At 44.9% G+C, this 19,384-nt stretch overlaps 1 protein-coding gene across 3 annotated transcripts in view; it reads right to left on the bottom strand.

Moving 5' to 3' along the window:
• The window catches only part of LOC138647741 (arf-GAP with dual PH domain-containing protein 1-like), a 45,238-nt gene extending 26,103 nt beyond the window's left edge, over nucleotides 1-19,135 (bottom strand). The window contains exons 1-2 of one of the 3 annotated variants that reach the window (XM_069736990.1): nucleotides 18,860-19,135; nucleotides 15,194-15,324 (exon numbers count right to left, since the gene is read on the bottom strand). In XM_069736990.1, coding sequence (XP_069593091.1) covers nucleotides 15,194-15,324; nucleotides 18,860-18,950 — 222 coding nt within the window. In that variant the 5' untranslated portion in view covers nucleotides 18,951-19,135. The remainder of the gene's footprint in view (nucleotides 1-15,193; nucleotides 15,325-18,859) is intronic. The other 2 variants (XM_069736991.1, XM_069736992.1) reach the window with 2 other exon arrangements.
• Nucleotides 19,136-19,384: the final 249 nt, after the last annotated feature.

Below are 19,384 nucleotides of genomic sequence, written 5' to 3'. Positions count from 1 at the left end.
GATGCCCCATATAGTGCTGTGTGCCGTTCATACTGCCCCCATATAGTGCTGTGTGCCGTTCATACTGCCCCCATATAGTGCTGTGTGCCGTTCATACTGCCCCATAGATGCTGCACATATATCTGTGCCATGGCCGCTGCTGCTGCTGCAATAAAAAAAAAAAAAAAACACATACTCACCTCTCTTGATTGCAGCTCCCAGCGTCCGGTCCCGGCGCCCAGGGGCGGATTATCAGAGGGTCAATATGGGCGGTAGCCCAGGGCCCAGTGGTGTGGGGGGCCCTGGGCTACTGCCCATATTGACCTCTGATAATCGTCTGTGAATGCCCGCCGGCCAGTAGCATAGCACAACATAGCACAACACGCCGATATATGTAAGCTCCACTGTAGTGCAGAGAGGCATGATCTCCCTGCACTACAGCTGGGACGCTGAATGCCGGCACTGTACCTCTGCTGCAGGGGTCCAACTGCAGACACGCCCACATTGCACGCTGTGTCTGCAGGGGAGACCTCACAGCGCAGGGCACCGGCTTCTTCCTGCTGAGAGGAGCAGGGGAAAGTCAGGACGCTGCTTCTTCCCTCCCTGAGCCCTGCATACAGGAGCAGGACAGGAGATAGGACGAAGAGGAGCTCAGGCTGCGGGGGCTGGAGGGGACTGCACTGTGCAGTAAGGAGGAGGCAGGACACTGTTCCCCCCTCCTGACAAGTCCCTGAGGTCTCTTTCAGTCCCCCCTCCCTCTCTGTCAGTCCCTCTCTGTCAGTCCCTCTCTGTCAGTCTGTCAGTCGCTCTTTGTCAGTCGCTCTGTCAGTCTGTCAGTCGCTCTCTGTCAGTCTGTCAGTCGCTCTCTGTCAGTCGCTCTGTCAGTCTGTCAGTCGCTCTCTGTCAGTCGCTCTGTCAGTCTGTCAGTCGCTCTCTGTCAGTCTGTCAGTCGCTCTCTGTCAGTCCCTCTCTGTCAGTCTGTCAGTCGCTCTGTCAGTCGCTCTGTCAGTCGCTCTGTCAGTCTGTCAGTCGCTCTGTCAGTCGCTCTCTGTCAGTCTGTCAGTCGCTCTCTGTCAGTCTGTCAGTCGCTCTCTGTCAGTCGCTCTCTGTCAGTCTGTCAGTCGCTCTCTGTCAGTCGCTCTCTGTCAGTCTGTCAGTCGCTCTCTGTCAGTCTGTCAGTCGCTCTCTGTCAGTCGCTCTGTCAGTCTGTCAGTCGCTCTCTGTCTCGCTGGAGGACACACTGGGGCAGATTGCTGGAGGACACACTGGGGCAATGCTGGAGACACTGGGGCAATGCTGGAGACACTGGGGCAGATTGCTGGACACACTGGGGCAATGCTGGAGGACACACTGGGGCAGATTGCTGGAGACACTGGGGCAGATTGCTGGACACACTGGGGCAATGCTGGAGGACACACTGGGGCAGATTGCTGGAGACACTGGGGCAGATTGCTGGAGACACTGGGGCAATGCTGGAGACACTGGGGCTATGCTGGAGACACTGGGGCAGATTGCTGGACACACTGGGGGCAATGCTGGAGGACACACTGGGGCAGATGATTGCTGGAGACACTGGGGCAATGCTGGAGACACTGGGGCAGATTGCTGGAGACACTGGGGCAATGCTGGAGACACTGGAGCAATGCTGGAGACACTGGGGCAGATTGCTGGACACACTGGTGGTAATATGCTGGACACACTGGGGCAGATTGCTGGACACACTGGGGGCAATGCTGGACACACTGGGGCAGATTGCTGGACACACTGTCTAGGGGCAATGCTGGACACACTGGGGCAGATTGCTGGACACACTGGGGGCAATATGCTGGAGTCAGACACTGGGGCAGATCGCTGGAGACACTGTCTGGGGGCAGATTTCTGGACACTGGGGCAATATGCTGGACATACTGGGGAAGATTGCTGGATACACTGGGGCAGATTGCTGGACACACTGGGGGCAAGACTGGAGGCATGGGCAGAATGTAGACACGGGGCAGAATGAAAGACATGAGGCAGGATTGGATCATGGGGCAGGATGGATACGATGGAGACAGATGGGGCAGGATGGGGAGATCATATGGTGTAGAATGGATACTCATGAGTGCAGGATGGGAGAACATATGGCTGGAGCGAGGAATGAGATAAACGGGGCCAGGGTGGGGAATATTATTACCATAGTGGCTAATTAAGGGATATTATTACTGCAGCGATGTATTTATTTTATTTTTGAGTATACTGTTTTAAATGGGGGGGCGGTCCTGTTACTGTGCAGAGTGACACTATATCGCCTTTTTTTCTTCATGTGGTGTAATGTAGAAGTTGTGAAAAATTAAGTAATGTTCTGCAAGCGGAGCTCGAGATAACTGTTATTTCCTGCAGAATCGAGTCCTGGCTGGAAGAAATGATGGCGGTCTGTGCTGGATGAAAGATGAAGGACTTCACCTAGAGACGTCACTGGTGAGTCAGTGTTACCTATACACTGACACTATACACTGTATACTATATACAGAGGTCCTGTGTACAATGTTACCACTGATCACTGTATTACCTATACATTATATACAGAGCTTCTGTGTATAATACCACCAGTGATCTCTGTATTACCGCTACACAGACACTGCATACTAAGTACAGATCTCCTGTGAATACTGGCACTTATGGTGATAGTATTGTGTTTTTTTGTTTTTTTTATGACTGATCAGTATTGTAGTATTCAGTCACTATGTGGTGGTAATATGTGGTCTGGAAATGGTGTTGTGGTATTTGTCCCTTGTATGTGCTATTTGGTCACCAAGTGGTGGTAATATGTGGTCTTGACATGGTGCGGTGGTATTTGTTCCTTGTATGTGATATTATTCGATCACTGTGGTGGTAATTTGTGGTCTGGTCATGGTGCGGTGGTATTTGTTCCTTGTATATGATATTATTGGTCAAAATACACCTAAATTGTATTGCAGATTTTAACAAATATTTAATAGGTTACAGTAGAGTAGGGCCCGGCCTTTTTTCTGGAATAATCTGGTTCGGGTATATCATGACCCCCGTCACATGACCCCCGTCACATGACCCCCGTCACATGACCCCCGTCACATGACCGGGGGGGCCCACTGTGTCTGAACAGCCCGGGGCCCTGGCTACCCTTAATCCACCCCTGCCGGCGCCTCCATCTTCCCGGCGTCTCTGCTCTGACTGATCAGGCAGAGGGCGCCGCGCACACTATATGCGTCATCGTGCCCTCTGCCTGAACAGTCAGAGCGCAGACGCCGGGAAGATGGAGGCGCCGGGAAGATGGAGTGGCGCCCGGCGGCTGGAACGTGGACAGGTAAATATAACATACTCACCTAGTCCCAGCGATCCTCGCGCTGTCCCTGCCTTCCTCCCCGTCTTCTGTGCTGCAGCCTCTTCCTGTCAGCGGTCACCGGCACCGCTGATTAGAGAAATGAATAGGCGGCTCCACCCCTATGGGAGGTGGAGCCGCCTATTCATTTCTGTAATGAGCGGTCCCACGTGACCGCTGAAGAGGGGAAGAAGCTGCAGCACAGAAGACGGGGAGGAAGGCAGGGACAGCGCGAGGATCGCTGGGACTAGGTAAGTATACCTCAGCGCCCTCACCCCCTCACCTGCCGACCCCACCGCTACCGTGACTCGAGTATAAGCCGAGAGGGGCACTTTCAGCCCAAAAATTTGGGCTGAAAATCTCGGCTTATACTCGAGTATATACGGTAATTGAGATCAGTCTAGAAAAGGTTATAAAGCCATTTCTACTGCTTTAGGACTCCAGTAAACCACAGGGAGAGTCATTATCCACAAATGGCGAAAACATGGAATAGTGGTGAACCTTCCCAGGAGTGGCCAGCCGGCCAACCAAAATTACCCCAAGAGCACAGTGATGACTAGTGTTGAGCATTCCGATACCGCAAGTATCGGGTATCAGCCGATATTTGCGGTATTGGAATTCCGATACCGAGTTCCGATATCACAAGCCGCGACGTCATCGAAGGCCCTTAACGCGCTTATTCTTCGGAACGAAAGCAAGGCGGTTGCAGCGGTGACGACCAGGGCGCGTCAGAGGGTGAGTATATCAATATTTTTTATTTTTATTCTTTATTTTACACATGAATATAGATCCCAGGGCCTGAAGGAGAGTTTCCTCTCCTTCAGACCCTGGGATCCATTACAGGATACCTTCCGATATTTGTGTCCCATTGACTTGTATTGGTATCGGATATCGGTATCGGCGATATCCGATATTTTTCGGATATCGGCCAATACCATCCGATACCGATACTTTCAAATATCGGACGGTATCGCTCAACACTAGTGATGACTCATCCAAGACCTCACAAAAGACCCGACAATATTATCCAAAGAACTGCAGGCCTCACTTGCCTCAGTTAAGGTCAGTTTTCATGACTCCACCATAAGAGTCATGACCACTGCCTTACTGGAGCAGCGGCGACTGTCCAGCCAAGAGAAAATGATATAAAATATAACTTTTAATCATACTTTTATAAAAACTACCCAAAGAAAAAAGAAAAAAGTGATAAAGTGCATATTAAAATCTCATTTATCAACTTTATTGTCCATCCGGACCAACATCACATAGGGATATGGATACCTCTTCTGACTAGAGGTCCCTATACGTAATCCACTAAATCCAATTCTGATCAGATTAGATGCCCAATCATGAATAACTAGACCATAAATTGAACCATCCCGACATCATACATGATGCTCTTATTAGAGGGATATAAACACGGTCTATATGTGGACTACTCAGCTTGGTTGCATATCTTGTTTATCACCCACAGAAAATATAAAGGAAAGATCTCACCCATCAAGCGTGCAGGCATCGATCATCACCTTTCTGTTTCCAAGCAACCAGGCTCCATAGAGGGAGTGGATCCAGTTATGACCTAATATGCCCTGTATAGGCTAGTATGGCCCTGATCCCAAAACTCCCGCCCTTACAAGGGCAGTCCACATCTGACCCTTTAATAATATAGCCCTATTTGTCCCTGTGCATCCTGACGCGTTTCATCTCTGCCACGACTCCTCAGGGGACCTCTATACTCAAATAGGATACATAGCTACTTAGGCAACTAGGGTTCTGTCCTGGTAATACTCGGGCTTGCAATGGCAATTCGTCACGCCCTCTTTAATTACCTTTATAAACTATACACAGCACAATAATCAGGTGTCTAATCATGATGACTCACCCGATCAAATACCGCCGCTTATACACGCCATCTCTAACACTGCACGTGTCTTACAACATGGCCGCTACACTTCCGGTACACTTATATGAGGTCACCGCTCATCAACAACACCTTGGTAACCGCTTGTGTCTATGCGGCGAGCACACCAAATATGGCCGCTCTATATCCGGTTCACTACCCGGAAGTAGCTTCTGGAACGCATCCTGCGCTTCAAACAGGTCTTTTTCAGCGGCCGGAGATGATTTAGCCGGAGGTCACCGCGTATCAAAATCGCCATAGTAACCTGCTTATGTCCTTACGGCAAAGTATACCAAATACGGCCGCTTAATATCTGGATCACAGTCCGGAAGTCTCATCTGTCTCATCCTGCGCTCCATATCGACCTGTTGGAGCGGCCACTACTTATGACAGCTTGTAACATACTACATTGTCATATTAGTCTTATTCAATGGAGAAAGCATTAAGCGGTGGAATTGTCATATTTATTCATCTAAATTAAGTGCTTATGAACCGTATTTCTGCACCATTTATTCATCTAAATTATGTGCTTATGGATCGTATTTCTGCACCATAATACTCTGAAGCAGTAGGGAAATACATACAGTGGCCTGCCAATCAAATTAATAAAAACCACACTACTTAAACATTATCTCATACTGCCCACATACAAAATAAAAATAAATGATGTCAAGACCGGTACACTAATTCAGAATAACGGGTAATAGCCTCAGAAATGACATAATTAGGTAGTAGAGATCTTATAATACAGTATTGACAGTACATTAACCAAAAAAATATTGACAGACTAACTCACACTTATAGTATCTTAAACGAAACAGCTATAGTTTAGCTGCTCATTAAGCCCCCTCGGAGCTACAGTATTCAAGTGGAATATCCACCTTGTTTCTTTCTGCAAGATGATTTTGTCCCAATTGCCTCCTCGTATGGGTCTCGCCACTTTCTCAATACCCATAAATTTAATAGAATCTGTATTGCCTCCTTGACAACTATTAATGTGTCGTGCAACTAGGGTATCTCTCCTATGCACCACATCTCCAATGTGCTCTCCTATCCTTCGTCTGAACTCTCTGATGGTTTTCCCAACATATTCTTTCCCACATACACAGGAGGCTTTGTAAATTATCCCCTTCGTACTACAGTTGATGAATTCTCTTACCGTGTACTCTTTCCCAGTGACATTACCGGTAAATCTGTCACCTGTGATAATGTGGGAACAGGCAACACAATGTCCACATCTGAAACAACCCTTTGTGTCACTTGTTAACCACGTTTTGGATATAGGGCTTTTGAAATGACTCTTTACAAACCTATCTTTTAATGAGCGACCTCTTCTGTAGGTGATTAATGGTCGCTCCATCAATTGATTACCAATATCTGGATCCATAAGCAAGATGGACCAGTGTTTAGTTAGGATTTTGCGTACTTCCTGTGCACCATTATCAAACGTGGTAATAAGTCTCATTTGTCCCTCATTGTCAGCTCTACGAGTTGGCTTCAACAATTCAGACCTGTTCTTATTTTTAACCTCCTTATATGCTCGCTTAAGGACATCAGGAGGATATCCCCTTTCCAGGAACTTTTTCCGCAGGTCTTTGGCCTGTACCTCGAAATCTTCCTCTGTGGTGCAGTTCCTGCGGATCCTAAGATACTGACTTTTGGGTATCCCTCGTTTCAAATGGGTTGGGTGGCTACTCTCCGATTTGAGTAGTGCATTAGTTGCGGTAGGTTTTTTATAAGTACACGTAGTCACGGTGCCATCTTCCCCCTTCTTTATCAGGATATCTAAGAATGGTAATGTTGACGAGTCCATAACTGATGTAAAATAAAGACCTAAGTCATTTCGATTTAGGGTGTCCACAAATGATGTAAAATTTGTTGCAGAATCACCCCAAATTACCAGGACATCGTCAATATAACGGGTCCACAATTCAATGGACCCGATACACCCCATTTCACTCCTGAACACGCAAGTCTCCTCCCACCAGACCAGGAACAAATTTGCGTACGTGGGGGCACAAGGGCACCCCATCGCAGTGCCCCTGAGCTGGTGGTAGATTTTTTGATCAAAGAGGAAAAAATTGCGTGTCAGGCAGAACCGCATTAGTTTCAGCACAAACTCATTATGGCTACGAAATTGACACCCCCTAGTACGCAAGAAGTATTGAATCGCCTCAAGGCCCTTCTCGTGGGGTATAGAGCTGTATAGAGCCTCTACATCTACACTACCTAATTGCACCCCAGGGTCCACAGTTAAACCCGCCAATCTACGGAGCAAATCAGGCGTGTCCTGTACAAAAGATTGTAGGGACGACACAAACGATTTGAGTACTCGGTCAAGATAGATTCCCACATTTTGGGTAACATTATCTATGCCTGCCACTATGGGTCTCCCTTTTAAAGGGGACACCCCTTTATGTATTTTTGGCAGGCAATAGAATGTGGCCATAACCGTATTTTTGGGCAACAAAAAGTCATATTCCACCTTATCTATAACCCCAGCAGCAATACCTTCATCCAAAATAACTTTCAACTCAGCAATATATTCTACCGTTGGATTGCTAGTCAGAACCTCATAGCTGTTGCGGTCTGTTGCGGTCACTTAAAAGGGATTCACACATATTACGGTATTCTGTTACATCCAGGACAACCACATTGCCACCCTTATCCGAGGGTTTTATGACAATGTGGTTGTCCTGTTCCAATTGCTGAATCACAGCCATCTCTGCCTTAGTATAATTGTACTTTTTAAACATGTTTCCCTCTTGCAGTTGTTTTAAATCCTGCACCGCCAGATTCTCAAAGACATCGATTGCCGAGATGTCACCCATCTGTGGGGGCATCTTCACGCTTACTGGAGCAGCGGCTACAGGGAGAAAATGAACATATATCTTACCTACAGACGTTTGCTTCCAGTCATAGGGATGGTGCATGGAATGTTCACCACTAATTATACCATGAGTGCAGCTGTAATCACGCCCCAGAACTTTAATTGACAGCTCAGCACACCAACATGATGAACGATAGTGAGTGGCTGCAGTGAGAATAAAATTTCATTTCCTCCCTTTAGCCTCTGTTCCAGTAAGGCAGCTGTGTAGGAATTGTAAAATTGTAGTTACTACTACTGTGGGTAGGAAGGACCTCGCTGCGAACTGGAGGAGTATTGAAGTAAAAAGAGGGTGCAGATACAGTCATGGCCAAAAGTATTGACACCCCTGCAAATCTGTCAGATAATACTAATTTTTTTCCTGAAAATGATTGCAAACACAAATTATTTGGTATTATTATCTTCATTTAATTTGTCTTGAATGAAAAAAAACACAAAAGAGAATGAAGCAAAAAGCAAAACATTGATCATTTCACACAAAACTCCCAAAATGGGCCAGACAAAAGTATTGGCACCCTCAGCCTGATACTTGGTTGCACAACCTTTAGCCAAAATAACTACGACCAACCACTTCCGGTAACCATCAATGCGTTTCTTACAATGCTCTGCTGGAATTTTAGACCATTCTTCTCTGGCAAACTGCTCCAGGTCCCTGATATTTGAAGGGTGCCTTCTCCAAACTGCCATTTTTAGATCTCTCCACAGGTGTTCTATGGGATTCAGGTCTGGACTCATTGCTGGCCACCTTAGAAGAATCCAGTGCTTTCTCTCAAACCATTTTCTAGTGCTTTTTGAAGTGTGTTTTGGGTCATTGTTCTGCTGGAAGACCCATGACCTCTGAGGGAGACCCTGCTTTCTCACACTGGGCCCTACATTATGCTGCAAGATTTGTTGGTAGTCTTCAGACTTCATAATGCCATGCATACGGTCAAGCAGTCCAGTGCCAGAGGCAGCAAAGCAACCCCAAAACATCAGGGAACCTCCACCATGTTTGACTGTAGGGACCGTGCAATTTTCTTTGAATGCCTCTTTTTTTCTCCTGTAAACTCTATGTTGATGCCTTTGCCCAAAAAGCTCTACTTTTGTCTCATCTGACCAGAGAACATTCTTCCAAAACGTTTTAGGCTTTTTCAGGTAAGTTTTGGCAAACTCCAGCCTGGCTTTTTTATGTCTCGGGGTAAGAAGTGGGGTCTTCCTGGGTCTCCTACCATACAGTCCCTTTTCATTCAGACGCCGACGGATAGTACGGGTTGACACTGTCGTACCCTTGGACTGCAAGGCAGCTTGAACTTGTTTGGATGTTAGTCAAGGTTCTTTTTCCAACATCCGCACAATCTTGCGTTGAAATCTCTTGTCAATTTTTCTTTTCCGTCCACATCTAGGGAGGTTAGCCACAGTGCCATGGGCTTTAAACTTCTTGAAGACAATGCGCACGGTAGACACAGGAACATTCAGGGCTTTGGAGATGGACTTGTAGCCTTGAGATTGCTCATGCTTCCTCACAATTTGGTTTCTCAAGTCCTCAGACAGTTCTTTGGTCTTCTTTCTATTCTCCATGCTCAATGTGGTACACACAAGGACACAGGACAGAGGTTGAGTCAACTTTAATCCATGTCAACTGGCTGCAAGTGTGATTCAGTTATTGCCAACACCTGATAGATGCCACAGGTAAGTTACAGGTGCTGTTAATTACACAAATTAGAGAAGCATCACATGATTTTTCGAACAGTGCCAATACTTTTGTCCACCCCCTTTTTTTTGTTTGGTGTGGAATCATATCTAATTTGGCTTTAGGACAATACTTTTTGTGTTTTTTCATTTAAGACAAATTAAATTAAGATAATAATAACAAAGAATTTGTGTTTGCAATCATTTTCAGGAAGAAAATGAGTATTATCTGACAGAATTGCAGGGGTGTCAATACTTTTGGCCATGACTGTACCCCTGGATTACCTCTATATCTGCAGGTAAAGAGCATTACTGGAAATTAAAGGTTCCCTTTATTATATTAAAGGGGTTGCCCACTACTCAGACAACCCCTTCTCAATCAGCATGTTTGCCCCCAGTAAAATAATAACACCTATACTCATCTCTGTTGCCGGAGGCGTTCTAGCGGTGTCGGCACTCGCTCTTCTGGGCTTCACATGAGATTGTTACGTCACAAAAGTCCTGTACCCAATCAGCACTGGCACCGCTCCCCGCCATCCTGTGTATCAGACATAAAAAAGAAGTGAGCAGCCAGCCACAGATTTGACTTCCTCTTGATGTCTGATTTGTCCAAAGGTGGGGAAAGAGAAGCAAGCACTGACTGGGAGCAGAACTTGTGTGACATAACCAGTATCGGACTGGGGTGCCAGCGGTCCATCAGTAACCAGCTTCTGGGACCCACTTTTCAGCTAAATGCAAATTTGACATTATCCTCAATCACAGATTTATATAACAATGAGATGGGTAGATTGTTAATGAATGAGATGGGTAGATTGTTAATGAATAAGATTCCGCCTTTGTCTGTATATGGTGATTCAAGTATATAGTGCCAAGAGGCCCACCAGAGGATTCTCCTGTTCTCCTGTGGGCCAGTCCAAGCCTGGACAAAACAATGTGACGCAAGTCCCAGGAGAGCCAGTTCCGGCCCCAGAGGTGAGTATGAGTATTGTTATTTTACTGGAGGCAAATATGATGATTGGGCTGTCTAAGTGGACAAATCCTTTTAGCGTCTTCATTTACTTTATTAGGGCGTGTATAGATTGTTTAAATGTAAATGTGTAGCCTGGCGCTATAAGTGCAGCGACAAGAATTCACCCAGAACCTTTAGGTTAAAGGAGTTGACTGAGCTAAAATAAAACTTTGTCTAGGGGCAGGATATGTAAAAAAATAACAAACTCGGTGTTACCTACCAGCTCCCACCTGGATCCTGCACAGGCTGCTCCATGGTCTGTGCAGAGGACAGGACGCAGTGATGTCACAGTTCTGCCAGATGCAGGACCGCTGATTGTCTGCAGCCATCAGGAATTTGAGCAGCGCACCATCAGATGGTTTATGATGACGTGTTGCTCGAAATCACTCGACCACTGAACCAATAACAGACTGCAGCAGTCCTGTGGCTGGTGGGACGGTGACATTTCTGCTTCCATGGAGCAGCCTGCACTGGATCCAGGCGCGTGTCAGTAGGTGAATATGACTGAGTGCGGTATTTTTGACATATACCATTCCATAGGCAACGTTTTATTTTCCCCCAGACAACCCCTTTAAGAGGGTAATGTAGGCCCTCAGGGAATTCAGTTAAAACCATTTTCACTTCCTCCCCTATAACATGAATATTTTAGCCTCAAATGTATTGTTTTTAATTAATTGGGGACATACCCAAGCAATGTACTTACGATTTTGGTCACTTTTATTATACTTTTGCATTATTTATTTTGTAATTGGCCTTTATTCTAATAATGCAGTTATCTTATAATTCATGGTCTTTATTACATTCTCATCCAAGCTCCACGGGAATAGGATAAAATAATATTTTTCATGGTAGGATACTTACATACAGCTTCATGTAACTTAGTAAATGCTGTGCTAGACAGGTAATAGGTATATAATTTTATTTAAAAATTCTGCCACTCCACAGTGCCTGTCATTAGATGTCTTCCTTCTGTCTAACTGGACATTTGCAATCGGCAGCAGAGACATCCTATTTATTTATTTTACTCATTTATGTAGCGCCATTAATTCCACAGCACATTACAGACATTATCATCACTGTCCCCAATGGGGCTCACAATCTAGATTCCCTATCAGTAGAACATACAAACTCCTTACAGATGTTGTCCTTGGTGGGAACTGAACCCAGGACCCCAGTACTGCAAGGATACAGAGCTAACCACTGAGCCACCGTGAGACAGATTACAGCAGGGGTGTCAAACTGCATTCCTCAAGGGCTGCAAACAGGTCATGTTTTCAGGATTTCCTTGTACTGCACAGGTGATAATTTAATCACCAACTCATTATTTGTGTAGGTGATTAAATTATCACCTGTGCAGTACAAGGAAATCCTGAAAACATGACCTGTTTGCAGCCCTCAAGGAATGCAGTTTGACACCCCTGGATTACAGGATTTGGGGATCTGTCTTTATTTCTAAGCTATATTCTTCTGTCTGTCAGAGTGTGACAGGCTATCACTTTAGGGCAAGCAAGCCTTTGGACATTGACAAAGACCAGAGCATGTTAGAAAATGGATGTTCCAACACATATAGTGCTGGCTAAATGCAGATAAAAAGAAACAACCCACTCAAAGAAAGTGAATAACAAGTCACAGAGCACAAGACAGTTTCTTGCCATATTAGACTTGTATGTGTATCAAAAGCCGTAAGAAGTCCAGCAGGTTTTAACATGTATTTCTTATCCAAATAACATGGCAGTCACATGCAGCCTTTAATAAAGCAATCCTTAAACACACTTGACTTGATAAAGTTCGGATGGAGCTGAAACATTGCCTTTTTATTATGTACATTTAGAATTTACCCCCACGAAAAGTGCCGTGCTGCGCCGCAGATGGTGCAGGAGAACCCGCCATAACAAAAAGTAGGTCAACTTGTTGGGTGGGATGAGGGTAGCAGGGCAGCAAGGCAATGCATTTCTACGGGTTTTACATGAAAGGACAGGAACGCTTTAAAGCTTAAGGCTATGTGCACACGTTGCAGATTTGCCTGTGGAATTTTCTGAGCAGATTCTGCATCTCTTGGCAGAAAACGCAGGTAAAAATCTGCGTGGATTTGATGCATTTTTCATGCAGATTTTGATGCATTTTTTTCAGGTGGATTTGTATGCGTTTTTGTAGGCTAAATAAAGATCTAACAAAAAAAAAGAATTGTGATGTCATTTCTTGTCCAACCTCTTCATTTTGGATCCAACTTTATTTTTTCCAATGGGAAGAGGGTCATGTGACATCAAACTTATTGAGAATTTCACAAGAAAAACAACGTTGTGCTTACTCTTAACGTAACTTTATTCTTTCATGAGTTATTTTCAAGTTTCTCTTTGTTTACAGCCATTGACATGTTGCAGAGGTTAACACGTGAGGAGCGGATAGAAAATGTGTTGATGTCTGGTGAACGCAGTACCTGGGTCATTGCAGCAGATTTCAATGCAAGACACCCTGCGCAAGAAAACTGTCACCATTCCCATGTTATTTAGGTGTATCCATATAAATCAGCCACCCAAAAAAAGTTTGCCTCATCACTGAACATAATGTTCTTTGTAAACTGAGGGTCCTGTTCCAATTTTTGTTTTGCCCATTCTGCAAATTCAGCGTGCCGATCTGGCATCAGTCAAACATCCCTTCAGCGGATATTTGCTACTCACAAATGGCACCCTTACAAAATCCAGCTGCTGCAGCATCTCAACGAGGATGATCCAGATGAGCACGCTGAATCTGCAGAATGGGCAAAACAAAAATTGGAACGTGACCCTCAGTTTACACAGAACATTATGTTCAGTGATGAGGTAAACTTTTTTGGGTGGGCCATTTATATGGATACACCTAAATCAAATGGGAATAGTGACAGTTTTCTTGCAATTTTCTTCTGGCACTTAACCTCTCTCTTCCCACTGCCCTGTAGCAGTGGCATATGGAGTAATAGGGGGTTAATGTCACTTTTGTATTGTAAGGTGACATCAAGCCGGCTTAGTAATGGAGAGGTGTCAAATAGACACCTATCCATTACTAATCCTATAGATGTTAAAGTGTTAAATAAACACACAGCCAGAATAAAGTATTTTAATGAAATAAAACACTAAACACAGTTTGCCATCTTTATTGTTACACCTAATTCCTGCAACGCCCTCGATCTCCTGTAAAAAAAAAGAAAAAAATAATAAACCAACACAAATACTCCCTGGTCCGATGTACTCCATTTAATAACTACTGTCCCACGATGATCTCCCCTATAGAGCTGTCACATCAGGAGATGTGACTGCTCTACAGGGCCTCCAGTGACACACAGGGTTCAATGAGTTCATGCTCTTACTTTATGGCACTGCTGCATGAGAATTTTCTCAAGCAGCGGTGCCGCAAGTGACAGTATGAACTCTGCTAAACTCACGTCGGTAGAGGGATACAGTGCGGAGGATTACCTCCTGTCACTGTACCACAGGAGCCCCTGGAGAGCGGTTACATCTGCCGATGTGACAGCTCTCCACAGGAGATCGTCATGGGACACTCATTATTAACTGGATTACATCGGAACAGGGAGTATACCTTTAATAATAATAAACTATTTTTTTTACAGGTGATTGAGGGCGTCGCATTAGCTGTATGGTGAGTATATACTGTATATGTATATATGTTTTTTTTTTTTTTTTACACTTGAATACAGTAGCCGGATGATGGGACTACTACTGTCCCATCATCCAGCTAGCTGTCACTGTAGCCGGCATAGCCGGCTACATAGTTAACATAGCCTATAGTCCCATCGAATGATGCTTGCCTACATACAGACCCACACACACATACAGACCCACACACACACACAGCCCCGCGCACACACACAGACACACACAAACACCCGCACACAGACACGCACATCTTCTCCGCACACACAGTCTCCGCCCACACACTTTTCCTCCTGATCTGCAGCGTTTCTCGCACGCAACTCCGCAGCAAAACCGCAGATCTTTTTAAACCTGTGGTTTTGCTGGGGATTTGACTGAATCAGTGGAAGTCAATGGGTGCAGAACGCTGCAGATCCACAAAAAGAATTGACATGCTGTGGAAAAAAAAACGCTGCGAATCCGCGCTTTTTTTTCCGCAGCATGTGCACACCAATTGTCATTTTCTCATTGACTAACATTGCTTGTGCACTACACTGCGGTTTTTATGCAATTTTGTGCGTCCGAAAACGCTCCGGAAATGCATCAAAATCTGCAACATGTGCACATAGCCTAAAGGTGTTGTCCAAAATTAATAATAACACAAAACAATACGAGAACATCATGAAAGAAGTATTTCTCTAATGATCAACGTTCCATAGCTTGGACTATAAAAATGACGGAAGGCAGAAATTTGGACATGGTATAAAGTAAGAAAGGGATCCGTTACCTGAATCTGGTCTTCTTCCCATTTGGCCATAGTCAAAGATTTCACCTTACTGATTTCAGAGAGGTTTCGGTGAATACCACAACAGGTCACACACACAAAGACGCCCAGGGTATAGGAGGCCCACTGAGGGTCTTAAATAAAAAAAATGCAGGATAGTAAGTAAAGCTGCACTCAAAAGTGGCCATATTGGGCCAGGTCACAATTACAAATAATAATAATTACAGAAGCATATGTACGCTACAGGCTTGGACTGGCCCACAGCAGAATCCTCCGGTGGGCCCCTGTGTAGGAGTGTTCCACCACCCTCTTATATGAGTAGCACTTGGCACAATATACTGGAATCACTATTTACAGACAATGACGGGTTCTTATTCATTTAAAAATTTACCCATTTCATTGTTATATAAATCTGTGATTGAGGATAATGTCACATTTGCATGTAGCTGAAAAGTAGGGCCCTGGAGTTGGTTACTGGTGGGCTCTTGGCATCCGAGTACGACACTGTGCACGTAATATCTGCATTTACATTGTAGGTTTGTTGCTCCTCCAACTTCTGGGGAAAGTGTTTTATAAAGCGTCTTTATAAAGCATGCATATGGCATATTTTAAAACATACAGAATTTAATGGGTTGTCCTGTATGAAAACTACAAGTCTGCAGTCACTCTGACTGCAGACTTGTGAATTCTCATCACGTAAACTGTGCACTGTGAGGATTCTCCGACAGTGAGCTGAACAAAAGTGTGCGATTTACATATTTCCAGCCACATTCTTACTAGACCGTAACTGACCTTACTCAATACACTCGTATTGAGCGAGGGAGGATACAGCAAAATTTGGACTTGGGCCCCCATCTCTATGTGGGTCAGATGTAAGGGCCTCTGTAGAGTTCTAAATCCTATAAAGACATATGTGTAATAGTGTCCCCATCTTAGATAAGTGGACATATGGATCTTTGCTGTGCTGCCGAAGACACCAATGGATTCCTCTGTGTGTGTGATGAAAGTATCCAGGAGTCAAAAATATTCAACTGTGGTGTTAAATGTTCAACGTGTTCCAAATGTGGGTTGTCTTGATGAAGAAGTCTATGCACTTTGAAACGAGTTGACCATTAAGAACCGCAGTTTAATATTTTTGCCCCCTGAATACTTTCATCACGCACCCAGAGGAATCCATCGGTGTCTCCTAGAGCAGCAGAGCTCCATATCTCCACTTATCTACCTCTAGGACATCCCTCCATGGATCTGCAGCAGCCGTTCATATCTGAGTTGGTACAGTGTTTTGGAAACACAACCCCAGCTCAGCTGGGCCAGCTGGTGAGCACATCCATGTTCTCCCATTTTCCATCTGACACCTGATGAGACCCTATACTGCGCTATTGTTTTCCAGTCTTTCCCTCTGCACTGTCCCCATCATAGCACCTTCCTGTAATAATAAGACCCACCATAGCCTATTTCTGTAATAATGTCCAATGTCCTGTGCCCTTCCAGTAATAATGTCCCAATTCTGGGCCTTTTTCTATAAAAATGCCCTCAGTCCCAGCCTCTTTCTTTAAAAAATTCCCCCATCCTAGCCACCATCTTAGACCCCTTTCTGTTATAATAAACTCTGTCCTATGCATCTCCTTGTTATAATTTCCCCCATCCCAGACCACTTCTTGCTGTATAGTCCTCCTTCCTGGTATAATGCCCCCCTCATGGGCACCTTCCTATTATAAAGTTCCCCATCCTGGTCCCTTCCTGTAACAATGCCCCCATCCTGGTATAATGTCCCCAATCATGGGCCCCATCCTGGTGTAATGTCCCCCATCCTATAATAATGTCTGCCATCCTTAGTCCCTTCTTAGTATAATAACCCCCATCCTGAGCCCCTTCCTGATATAATAAACCTTTCCTTGGCCCCTTTCTAGTAGAATGACCTCCATCCTGGGCCGCTTCCTTGTATAATGATCCCCATCCTGGTCCCCTTCCTTATATAATGACCCTCATCCTGGTATAATGTCCCCATCCTGGGCTCCTTAATTGTATAATGACTTCCATCCTGGGCCCCTTCCTTGTTTAATGACCCTCATCCTGGTATAATGACCCAATCATGAACCACATTCTGGTATAATGACCCCCACCCTGGGCCCCTTCCTCGTATAATGACCCTCATCCTGGTATAATGACCCCCATCTTGAGCTCCTTCCTTGTATAATGACCCTCATCCTGGTATAATGTCCCCATCCTGGACTCCTTTTTGTATAATGACTCCCATCCTGGGCCCTTTCCTTGTATAATGATCCCCATCCTGGGCCCCTTCCTTGTTTAATGACTCTCATCCTGGTATAATGACCCCAATCATGAACCACATTCTGGTATAATGACCCCATCCTGGGCCCCTTCTTTATATAATATCAGTTTAGTTTTCCAAAACTTAAAAAAGATAAACTATTCTCCTTTCATTCCTCTACTCCCACGTGGTGCGGCGCCCTCCTCTCCTGTAGAAGGCAGGTGAGTTCAACGTACCGACACGGGCTGCACATAAGGTCATGGCCATACGCCACTCGTGACTGCACGCCGACGTTAGTCGCCACCGTCTGACTGGCGTGTATTGCAGTGCGCCACAATACATTATAACTAAATATGCGCCTGAGGACGCACATCCAGGTAAATAGGCACTGGCAGGCCCCTTTCCCGCCCAGCGCGGTCGCAACCTCTGCTACCGCCATCGTTACGGCCCTGAATAGGTCACAGACATGTGAAATTGGGATTTGCTGATGACTCATAAGAAAGGAAACAGAGACTGTAAACACAAGTGTTAATGAGGCCGTCACTTAATCAGATATTTTCAGCCTAAAATGTCTTCATGTTGTATATTTAGAGGCAGAGTTATCAAAATTATTAACGAATCACAGAGCAACTTTCATTTCATCAAAGCTGTTTTGAAAATGAAAGCTGCTCTCTGATTGGTTGCTATGGGCAGCAAGTGCACGTTCTAAAAGGTCTTTCAGAGGCGACCAAGGTGTTCATCTCTATCCATGGGGTTCGCCATTAAAAGGTATCCACCACTGAGGACTCTCAATTCTAAATATTTTTCTATGGGCAGCAAGGACAGTCTTTCTTTTACACTAGTTTGGTAAATGAGGCTTTGATATCTGAATAACATGGCTGGATACAATCCTGTCCTTTGGCACCAGCTGTCCCGGCGCTCTCAGACAAGGCGGTGTTACGGAAATGTGAGTATTTACAGTACCGGGGTGATCGAGCAGGAAGTTGAGCAATATTCCAGCAGCTTACTATTAAGTCTAATCAGGTAAAAAGACTTGGAACATTTCAAAAAGTTTGGCAGATTAGTAAAAATGTACCTCTTTAATTGGGTCTAGGCACTCACGTGGCATTATTGTTAGATTATTTCATAATTGTTCAACAAATTACAATAGGTCAAAAAGAAAAAAATAACATTACTAAGAGTCTTCATTGTCTACAGTCCATAGCAGATACTTTTCTCCAGCCGTTCTCAGAATTTCAGCTAAATTTGGTATTAACTTTACAAAGCCGCAGGACAAGGTTCATGGTGAGGACAATGTAAAAATGCCCCCTGAGACCACCTGGAATATTTTGTCCCCTGCATATTATTTCCTCACTTATTATCGCATCCAGACCACCTTTCCCTTCATTTGCTCTCACCTGGTTCTCCACAGTCGGCGCATTTTGTATTTCCATCCTTCCGTGACAAAATCTTGACTGATTTCTTGTTCCAGTCCTGCTCTCCCGACATTACGAATAAGCTACAGAAGTTCAGACTAAAGTGACGCTTTGTGACATGGAGATTTTCCGGGGCTAGACCTGACAGCCATGCACCGTGTAGATGCCCAAGTACAGGCTTGTAACCAAAGATTCTCTACGCCCGGGTGCCAACAAGCCAATCCGTGTCCTCACAGGGCGAGGTGACTAGTACTGTCTGCAAGATCCAACCTCTTCTGTGGACTTCTGGAAAGGGGGAGGGAGTTTTTAATTAGTAAACCAGTTTTTCAACATTTCAGTCTTACAAGACACTTGAAGGAGGCCATACAGTATTCGCCAGGACTTGTACACACACACACACACGGCTCGCACACCTATAGTGATACATTAATGTAATTATGTGTTCATTTATTATTACTAATAACCAGTATGTGAACACACGCCTATAATATACATGGCTTGTACATT

The sequence above is a fragment of the Ranitomeya imitator genome, chromosome 8 (genome assembly GCF_032444005.1).
Source record: "Ranitomeya imitator isolate aRanImi1 chromosome 8, aRanImi1.pri, whole genome shotgun sequence".
NCBI lineage: Eukaryota > Metazoa > Chordata > Amphibia > Anura > Dendrobatidae > Ranitomeya > Ranitomeya imitator.
The sequence above is the reverse complement of the archived record's forward strand: the minus strand, read 5'-3'. Positions and strand labels throughout refer to the sequence as shown.